The 11228-nt window shown below is 31.6% G+C and overlaps 1 protein-coding gene across 1 annotated transcript; it reads right to left on the bottom strand.

The window, feature by feature from the left end:
• Positions 1-527: 527 nt before the first annotated feature.
• On the bottom strand, positions 528-10525 carry LOC148607592 (uncharacterized). The gene is made up of 3 exons (XM_088545420.1): positions 10154-10525; positions 5926-6147; positions 528-1031 (listed from the first exon to the last, which is right to left on the bottom strand). Exons 1-3 carry the CDS (start codon positions 10485-10487, stop codon positions 895-897), a joined length of 693 nt encoding a protein of 230 aa, XP_088401546.1. The 5' UTR covers positions 10488-10525; the 3' UTR covers positions 528-894.
• Between the last annotated feature and the right edge of the window lie 703 nt (positions 10526-11228).

Below are 11228 nucleotides of genomic sequence, written 5' to 3'. Positions count from 1 at the left end.
CTTTCATGAGGTCTATGAATTTATGGAGAAAAGTCCTTCTAGGTCTTAGTTCCGAAAACCCGAAATTTAACAGTCCCTCGAGGGTTTGTAACTTTCTTAATTTCACTCATGAAGGTTTCCAAAATTTCCCTTATCCTGGGGATGCCTGGTTTCCATCCACATTGAGTCAAGAGCGATCCCTAGAATTCTTGTTTAATCGGAACTCAAAAAAAAAAAGCCTCACATTTTAATGAATGTACTAAAACCCATTTCAACAATATCTTACTGCGGTGGAACTAGAATAAAAAATGCAATAATTTGAATTCGAACCATTTGTGTAATGTTAAGCTTATTTCTCACTGAAGTGACACATAAAGTGTTCATACTTATTAATTATGGATATGCAACCTTAGCAAAATTATATGGAATAAAAGCATTTATTGACTGTCCTTTGGGATGCGACAAATGGTGTCTCATTCTAAAATGATCTGGTTCTTTTCTAGAGACCCGTCCAAAAGGAAAAAAAAGTTTTTTTTTAAGGGAACAGAGTCAAATGGTCCACAGAGATAGCGAAATTACTACAACATGAAGGTTAAAACGGTTCAGTAATTATTTTATTTTCATTCAACTAGACTAAAATGAAAATAACATACTTGTAACGATATATTCTTTATTTGTATTAAATGTATGTAGACAAAAAAAACAAAAAAAAAACAATGGTAGTACTTCGTTGCGAAGTTGTTAAGTTAAAACAGGACATCTGAATCTACTATACGGTGTAGATCCCTTTGATCATTTACTTTATCTCAACGGTAAAGATCTTTTTAACATTCAGAATTTGTTCCCCAAACACGAATTTCCGCCACATGTAGCCTATTCCTTTGACCTTCCATATTTGGATTATAACATAGCGGGCTACAGGGTATGATGCACATCGCATCGCACCACAGTTCGCTCGTTGTTAGAAGCCTGACCAGCGTAGTGACCACATATAAAATCAACACTATCTAATGTTTCCCCTACTTTAATGTCGAAGTCATGAAGTCTCTTCCCTGAAAAAATTTTTTTGAACCTTATTTATTCAGTTATAGCGTACATATACATGTTTGTATTAAAATAATAAAATCGTTTTCAACCTGAGCTGATACCACATAATCAGGCCTAATATATGTATACCAAGGCATAGTACAATGTGACGCGTGAAAATACTCAATTTTCAAAAAAAAAAAATAGGATACCCGAAAAAAAAAGTTCTACCCTTGCTCATGCTTGTTCATGATACAATTATTTTCCGTTTTACCCACACACAAGATCATCGTCTAAAATAATAGGACTGTCAACGTGTTAGTTCTAAAATAATCCATAATGTTCGAAGTTCTGTCTTTTAACAGTAGTTTTTCTGATGCAGTGTGCAGTAGTATTTTTTATCGCGTTTTTTTTTAGTAAATCAACGTTATTTCGGTTTGCATTGAACTCTAAATCATTGTATCAAATTCTGTTTGGAAGGCTTCTTGATATTTATACGGATGACGATGATCTATGAAACTTCATACGACTAAACCCTACACATGATTCAGTGTTGTGCAGGACGTACTCTCGTGACGATTTGATTAATGAGAAATCGTATGCTGAATCTCCTCCATATCCACTGACATAATGATTCCTTAGTGTGACTATATTTTAATTTCCTGATTGTTTATGTTCATTGCCGTCACATCTATAAATGGTAAATTTGTATTTCGCATAACTTATTAAATTTCATTTGGTGAGGTAATAAATGAATGTTTTCAGATGTACGAGAACCGATTTTAAAAGAGAAAACCAGAACAAATTCATAGAACTATACTAAGCGTTACACATAATATTTTGTTCGAATTCAAAAATAAAAATTGGTCCACAGTTTTATTTTCGCACCTACCGATTTTTATAATGTGTTAACGAATTGTTCATTCATATCACAAAACAGCTTCTCCATAAAGTGAACTGTTCAAATCCGATGATATGTTAAATTCAGCAGTTGGTCGAAGAGCTCTAGAGAACTCATGTTTCTGTTGTTATTTTGTATATACTCCTACCGACTCTAAGTAAGGCTTACTTACATCATATCACAGCGTGATTTCGTTAAATTGTTAAAAGGCGACTTTTGGTTGTTGATAATGTGACGAAAACGATGATTTACCTCCTTGTGTAAAAAAATCGTTTGAAGGCTATCGTTCCTACCAAATATTTGGTTATTTTAAAATTTGTGAGAAATCACAGAAATAAAAAAAAATATGAATTTCAGTATTCGTCAACAATCAGAACCAAGCAACAAAAATGGTTGAATTACAATGGAATTCTTCGTTAGGAATTAACATTTTTTTGGATAGTGCATATCAATCGTTATTGCTAATAACTCTCTGAGTGACAAATTGAGGGCAAATTCGACTTGCTTACAGAAAAAAAAGTAATAGGATTCATTTAATGTTTTGTTAGCCTAAGCATTCCCGTCATGGACAACGATGAAAAAGGTTTCCAGAATAAAAAAGTTCTTGAGAATCAAGGTCAGATTTCCTCAGGAAATATTATAACATTTCCAGTGGATAATCTGGAGTTGTTTTGAGAAAATTACACATTTCCCATGAAAATGTTTCTTCACACTGACAGGTTTTCTCATGGGAACAATTAACTTTTCCTATGGGAACGTTTGTTCCAATTGTAATTATTAATTTTTACCACAGGAATTAGTAATGAAAGGGACCAAGATTCTACTGAAGTTCAAAAGAATGTAATCCTGGGACAAGTCCAGACACACACAACAGAAATCATTAAATAACCAAAATAATACGTAAAAAGTAACAAAAATTATGGAGGATTTCAGAGTTCACCGACAAATGGGAGTATAGACCAGGTCCGCCGGTATGGTTATAATGCTTTTCTAGAAATACCTACCGAGTTGCCCATGAAAAGTCAGGCCTGGCTTATACGAAAGAAGAAAGGGACACTATGACTCGTTGCTCGTTGAACAAACGACCCACGAGTTTTTATGATGCCCATAAACCTACTTCTGTCTTGTAGCAACATCTCCTGTTCCAGAAGTTGTAAGAAGTCTAACGCAATTATGTTCACATAGGAAGTGTAAACTGTTCCCATCGTAAATTTTCTTCCAATGGGAAATTTGATTAATTACACTGTAAAAAAATTTTCATCCATATGAAAAAAAAATATAAGATGCTCTGATAAAAATGCACTACGAATAATGGAAACAAGGCACATTATCCAAGCACCAGATTCAATCAATCAAGAAATAGAAATGTAAATACACACAAATTGCTCTCGGAATTATAATTTCTTGATGAAAATTGTTATATGTATACAAATTTTCAAGTGTATTTATAGGAACTATCCACATTTATAAAAAGTAGTTTATGTAAAAGTTCTGAATCTTACTTCAAGATCATTTTTCAAGAACTAGTATTAAGTCTCATTAAGCAAAAGCTTCAATGGATATGATTAACACATTGCAAAGGTTCACATTGAGTCCTTACAAAGTACTATAACACACAGTATCTCACATCTCAAGAATATATCTCTTGAACTCCAAGAACTTTATCCTAATATGTTGAAGATATACTGTGTTGCAGCAGTACTTCCTCTCAGTACTGTTAAGATTGAGAGAGTGTTTTCACAGATTAATCTCACCAAAAATGTTGCATAAGATCACCTTGGAAAATATACTCCACCCGAAGCTTAACTGTAGTACTGATTTATTCAGAGAAGTGATTGCGAAAATTGTTGCAATTTTTTTAGACAAAGCAAAGAAGATTAGGTGTTTTATAATGTACATGTATATGCTTTAGTTTTTATGTGTGTATTGTAGTTTCATGTATTTACAGGACTTAAAACTTTAAACATTTTATAAGTTAATGTTTTGCAATCAAATATTTTCAGCTTAGCCTTTTAATCAATACTTGCGTTAACTTTTCATGTTTCTTATGTATTCTTGCATGTATTAAGATGTATTTTTTATAGGCATTTTTGTAATAAACGGCGTATTGACAGTTTTAACTAATTGCCCTTTTGAATAAGAAATCCCCCCTTAAAATGTCGCTTGTCTGACCAATTACCCTGCCTCGATAAATATACTGTCTGGAACACTGCTTTAGGCCACTGAAAACATGTTTTTGAGGGAAGAACAGTTTTTTTTATGTATAATAATGCTTCAGAAATTGGATCTATTTTAGTAGAAAAAAGTCTGGTATACAAAATGCCTTTTTTGCAAATGCACCTACATTATTTTTAGCATTTCCTTAATGGAAAAATATGGTCAAAAGTTAAAATGAAACTTCTTGTCAATCTAAAAAAATCATGAAAATTTAAGGTTTCCATAGACACCTATGGAGCAAACAATGCAAGACGGAGACTTAATATTGCACCCAAATTATCTCCCTTTGGTATATGCATCTTAATTGCCTCCTTTGCTTAATACAAAATCATCTGAATGGAGATTTGAATTTAAAGAAAAAATGGATTCAAGAAGTTTGATATTTAATTTAACTTATCAGACTTTTTATGGTAACAGTAAAAGATTTATATGGGAACAAAAGTTTCCATCGGAAAAGTAAATTGTTCCATTGATAAGAAAAAGTTGCCGTTTCATTTGATAGGAACTAGGAACTTCCCATGAAAAATGTTGAGTTTCGTTGGGAACTGTGTAGTTTCCCCATGGGAATTTGGTATTTGATCCTTACTAACATTTTTCTTGATATATTTCCATGTTGGGTATGCAAAGGGTGTTAAAGTATTACATACTTTGCGAAAAAAATCAAACTTACTTTTCTTAAAGTATGTCGTATGTTTGAACTGACGTCGAGTATAGTCGAATAAATAAACGACAAGCCATTAAAAAAACCAAAACAAAAAACAAAATCAAGCGACACCTTCAAATACCCCACATTAGCCAATACATTACATAAAAAAACGTAACTAAATATGAGATAAATCATGTTAACATCGAGTGGTCATTCGAAACAAAAATGTAAAGGTGGCATTTTTTGGCACGCGAAACAAACAAACAATCGATAAACTGATTTTCTGCCAACAATGTAAACTAAAGATTGCAAGTCACAGAAAAAAAAAGAAAAAAAAAAAAAAAAACGTTATACCACGAAAAACTATGACCAATAAACTATCATGGTTTACATTCAGTAAATGTGTCGATGGAAACTGTTAAACGATAAATATACTTCGTTATCTGGAACTTGATTTGTTAGAATGTTGTCCTGCAAAAATGAATAATTATAAAATATATCCTCAATAAAAAGTATTATGTAAAACTAACTGAGAAAAGTAAGTAATGCTTGAACTAAAGTTATATTAAGTTAAAAATTCTTTCGAAACAAATGTTGCCTACATAGCTATGCTATTAAGTAAAACTATTCACACTGGTAAACGTAGGAAAACTATTCACACTGGTAAACGTAGGAAACTCTTTATACAAAGCTTTTAATTACTTGAGAAACCGTAAATATAGTATCAGATTTGTTATGTGATGACTTGCGACAAATTAATATATATTAAGTGTTTTTTGTTTATTCTGCGTTGTGTGTTTGTTTGTTCTTAATAGAAAAAACTCATAAAAACAGTTCTTTATTTTCATTGGTCAATCAATAATAACGTAATAGAAATACAGGTCCATGTTTGGTGAATCGCATTTGCGGAATAAACGTATACATAAACTTACATCAGCAAAGTTGTAAATGAATTATTACCCCTAAGTTTATGCTCTATTGTCGAATGAAAAATTAAGATACTATTAGCGAAAATCATATTATTGACCGCCAATAAAAGGCAAAAATAACTATAATCATAACCGATCGTAAACTATAGTTTTTTTTGCGCGATACACTCAGTTTATCTATCATACCAAAGGTATTATAACACAAAATAAACACATAAACAAACTACCTTGGACCCTTGTGTTTAAGATTATGATCTCATGAATTCTATAAGCCTGTCCCAAGTCGATCAAAAGCCATGGTTTTTCTTCAACATTGGTGATAGAACAATCGGTGAAATTACCATTGATTGCATTTCTTCCTGTAAAGGTTCCGTAGTTGGAACGTTGAGATGCATTTTTTCCTGACAGGAGGGTTGTCAAAAAGCAGTCTTTAGCTTTTTCTTTGTACTCTAAAATAAAAAATAAAACGTAATGATATTTAAGCATGCAAAGTGTGATTTATGGTTGGAAAGCCTACATATTTTTTTTTTTGATATTTTGTTTAAAGTGTTATAGTAAACAGAAATGAACATGTGGCTTTTCAAATAAACCGTGATCTTAGAAGATAAAAATTGTATAGAATGTATTATTACGTAATTATAAGGTTTTATCTTGTGTATTAAATATACATACATTTTTCTCTATTTTCAAAATTTATTCAGGACAGGGCGATCTATTGCACTGTCGATGTACTATTGCACGGTGCAATAGTCTCCTTGATGAGTCTATTGCACTGACCCCATAATGACTTTTATCTAAACCTTTTGATTGGTTGAACTTTTCTAAGCGCTTCATTGAATTGGATTTTACACCCAAAAAACTCATGTGTAAAAACGTAGATGTGACTCTCGTCTGCCAATTCGTAAACATGGAGCGGTCAATTTCCTATTCCTGGTCGAATGGTTGTCTCTTTGACATATTCCCTTTTTCTATTCTTTATTATATCTCATAGACAAATTAGGTAATAAAACAGTTATTAAATGGGTTGGATGCAATAGACCAGAACATTTGTCCTTTGGTACTGAGATTGATCAAGTGTTCTATTGCACACGGCCAATAGAACACTTGATCATTCTCAGTACCTCAGGACAAATATTCTGGTCGATTGCATCTAACCCATTTAATAACTGTATACTGTAGAATTCAAAATTAAGGGAAATAACATTAGGTAAATGACACTAAAATACAATAGATTCTGTTGGATTTTCAACGTGGATTATCTCCTAAGAGCAGACAGATTGCAATGAAACTTTAATCATTTCATTTTATAGTCCCACCAAACAACTCAATAACAAAAATAAAAATGTGTACCCCTTTTTGGGGGTGTATCACATATTACATAATTTGCATGATTCTTACAAAGACTGCTAAATAAATTGACCAAAATTAACGAGGTTTTCTGTCATGCTAACGACTCGGAAAAAAAAATTCACGGATAAGAACCGACTTTAAATTCCGATTTTGTCATGCATTAGATTCTTTCACAAACATTTTAACTTCATTTTGATGGTGTTTTTACTTTATTAAATGATGTATTGACAAGCAAGGAAGGTTTATTACTTTTTTGTTTTACTTGCTTTAATTTGATTTGATTAGTTTCTGTTGCTTTTTTCAATATCAATCTGCTTTACTTCGTTTACATTTGGATTTGGTGGCTGCTTTCGTTGCCAACGCATGCTTGTTTGTGTAGCATAAATTTGTTTAGATGTCAAATTTTGAAACATTATTCAGTGTCATAGAATATCGACTATATCAATCAAAAGTAATAAGAATAATAATAATAAAAAACAAAAACAAAAAAACAAAAACAAAACAAAAAACAAAAAAAACAAAACAAAACAAAAACAAAAAACATTTTATGGGGTATGGGGCAATGGGGCATGGGGAATGGGGCATGGGGTAATGGGAAATGGGGCAATGGGTAATGAGGCATTGGGAATGGGGTAAATGAATAGGGTAATTGGAATGGGGTGAGGGAATAATTTGGATTGGTCAATCAAAATTGTTCTGCCTTTTTCTGCAAGCAACGCACATATCATAATTATATGACAGCAATTAAAATAATTTTTAAACAAGATTGTTTTAGAGTAACGTTTAATAATTACAGGTGTCGCAGTTCATTATTCATCGATATTTTTTTTAAATATTAACCGGACGTACATTTGTTATTTTTTGAAAATATTCGCGCTCATACGATTTCTAAACGTAAATCATTTTTGAAAATTCATACTGAAATAATTTTGTGTTGGAGACACTCGTATGATTTTAATATTGACAAATTAAACTCATTGAGCAATAATGACATGAAAATTTAAACTAAATAATAATATGTTGATTCCCTCAGCTTTCAATTTGCAGAAGTATGTCATTCGTCGCAACCTCGAAAAAGATAATAATACGGCCATTTTTAATATTTATACAAGAATTTTAGACCATTATTGAAATTATTTACTGTTCGCATCCTTACAATAAGCAGAAATGTGTCATTTTTAACTAATTGAACTGAAATCAATATGTCACAGCCAAACATATGATGCCTATTTTGACAATTTTAACATTTTAAACAATAATATAAGACCATAAAGGTAATTTCATGTGCTCGTACTTATTCAATTTGCAAAAAATATCTCATTTTCAAGAAGTTTGGCTGAAATATATGTATCACAGCCATCAACATAATAATAATATAAACAATTTTAACATTTTTTACATTAATTTTAGACTAATAGGTATATTAAAAGTGTTCGCACGCATACACTTTGCAAAAATATGTCATTTTGAAGATTTTTGAATGAAATATGAGTGTTGCAATCACACACCGGATACTAATATTGCCATTTTTAATATTTTTAACAATAATTTTGGATCATTTTTTAAATTAAATTTGTTCGCATCCATACAATCTGCAGAAATATGACATTTTTGGGAAATTTGTCTGAAATTGATGTCTCAAAGCATCACACATGATACTTTTTGACACTTTTAACATTTTAAACAATAATATAAGACCATTAAGGATATTTTAAGTGTTTGCATTCATTCAATTTGCAATCTGCAGAAATATGTCATTTTTGAGAAATTTTATTTGAAAAAAAAATGTATCAAAGCCCATATATGATGTTTATTTTAATAAGTTTAACACTTTAAACAATTATTTAAGACCATTAAGGTAATTTTAAGTGTTGGCACTCATTTATTTTGGAAAAAATATCTCATGTTCAAGAATTTAGTTTGAAATATATGTATAACAACAATCAACAAACACCTTATCTGGACAATTTAAACATTTTTAAGAATAATTTTAGAAATCAAATTCATTCACAATTTATACATATATCTATAGTTTTAAGAATATTGCGCATATTCGTTTTTTACACTTTGACATTTAAGACGCTTTTCCATGGAATCGCAAGTCACCTGATCGCAATTCTGTCTCCCGATTGGCCTGATAACTTTGTAGCGTTAGAAAAAAAAGTATCGAAAATTGAAATTTGTGTGCCATGTGTTATTTAAATCAAATACGTATAGTTTGCTTTATGACCCAACACCTCCAAGTATTTTAAAAGACGAGGGGATGTGTCAATTTAACAACATTCTGTGTGTAATCATATCAATTTTGCATACTTTCGGTACATTAGAACCATAGAAAGATTAGGCCATGCAGTGTACATTAAGAACAAACAATATCGGTTGTAATCTGGTATCAAGTTAAGATTGCAAAGTTTAATCAACAGACAAACACAGCAAGGAACATGAAATACCAAAAATAATATGTACAAAGCAACAAAAGTAAATGAACAACTCGGACTCCACTAGAAACTTTGACTATGGACCAGGTGCACCGGTAGGGTGCCTTTTCTAGAAACACCAACCGAGTTGCTAATAAAAAATCATGACTGGGGTAGACGAAAGATAAAAGGAAAACGATGACCCGTTGAACCAATCGGTTCTCATTGTGCAGAAGGATACACCTTAACATACCACGAATTCATTATGACAACAATAAAACTTCTGTAGTGATTACGAAATTTTGTAGCAACATAACCCTGTTCAAGCCTAATTGGTAGTAGTCCAGCGCAGTACAAAACGGCTGTGCCAGTCTTTCTTTTAATAATTTTTGTCCCCAACGAAGGCCGTAAGACCGGAAAGTTTGGCCTCATTTTCGCTCTATTTGTACTTTTGAGATTACTTTTGTATTAAGAGTAAATGTTTAGTGGAATCTATTATTCCAACCGTAAAAAAACAAATATTTTTCAACCTTAAGATATTATTCAAAAATGTATTAAAAATTGAGTCAAAATGATAACTCATGCTTTGAGAAGTGACGCATATCAAGTTGTTTCGTTCAAGTTTTGTTTGACCATATTAAAACCGAAACTGAGTATTAACCACAAAAATATACGCAATTTTTAATACCTTCTATTTGAGATCTCATAGTACTCTTGACAGAACTCTTAATTTCCGTAGCCACTGACTTCACACGAGCGTCAATCGTCGTCGTCATTTTTTTTTCTTTAGCACTAACTAGTCTATCTAGCTCCTTCCCAATTAATTCCTTCATTTTCCTCTCTACTTCATAATTAACATAGTTTGTAATAGCTGTATTTAGTACATTCATATCTAAATTAGCCACAAGAGGAGCTTTCATGTCATTCAATAGAGGAACAGCAACCATATTCTCACAGGAATATCCACGATAGAGTCCCAAAAATATAAAAACCAAACAAACAGTAAATGCTAGAAATGCCATATTCAAACTGATTATCGCATCTCGTTAATATAACTTAAAAAATCATAAATTAATGTTTCAGTTGATGATGTGAACCAGGTGTAAAGTAATACATGTTTGATATATGTCGTTAACAGGTGCTTAACGCTGATAAGAAATATCAATATTATATAGCCTAAAGTTGCAAAGTTTTTATTTTTGATATTTTGCTTAAAAAGTTATAGTAATCAAAACGTAATGCGTGGCTTTCATATAATCCTTGTTCTTAGGAGATAAACATATAGATAAAAATATAAAGAACGTATTGTAGAATTCAAAATTAAGGGGGCAGTCGATTACTTATTAAATATATTAAGAAGTTCAATCTGGTTCAGGATACTGGATTTGTCTAGTGAATATTTTCAAGTACAAATCGACGAACGGGGCAAGAAAAAAGGTCTTTACGAGTACCAAAGGGTTGTTTCAATCAAGCTATTGGTAATAGATTTATACAACGGCGTAGCCACTTATCATCGATTGATAGAATATGTCTTCGCTGGCCACAGCTAGCAGGCATGTCTGATTTATATTGAATACATTATAATTTTCTTGATTCCTTTGAATCACATTTATCAAGACAGGATGAAGTCCTTAAAAATTTATAAAAAAGGTTTATAGATCTCCTCAATCAAATGTTCTTTGGTTCAAAAACGAGTCCCATTTTTGGGATATATAGTGTCTGCAGAGGGCATAGCAGCAGACCCCCGAAAAATAGAAAGCGTT

The sequence above is a fragment of the Perna viridis genome, chromosome 9 (genome assembly GCF_037379345.1).
Source record: "Perna viridis isolate PV_CMFRI_1.1 ecotype Kerala chromosome 9, ASM3737934v1, whole genome shotgun sequence".
Classification (NCBI taxonomy): domain Eukaryota; kingdom Metazoa; phylum Mollusca; class Bivalvia; order Mytilida; family Mytilidae; genus Perna; species Perna viridis.
The sequence above is the reverse complement of the archived record's forward strand: the minus strand, read 5'-3'. Positions and strand labels throughout refer to the sequence as shown.

Bases quoted from the DNA above. Each gene is read 5' to 3' on its own strand.
- LOC148607592 (XM_088545420.1), bottom strand. From the start codon at position 10,487: ATGGCATTTCTAGCATTTACTGTTTGTTTGGTTTTTATATTTTTGGGA. The intron at 6,148-10,153 runs GTATTAAAAATT...TTTTTATTTTAG, and splicing joins TATGAGATCTCAAATAGAAG to AGTACAAAGAAAAAGCTAAA. The intron at 1,032-5,925 runs GTAGTTTGTTTA...AAATTTTTTCAG, and splicing joins CTTAAACACAAGGGTCCAAG to GGAAGAGACTTCATGACTTC.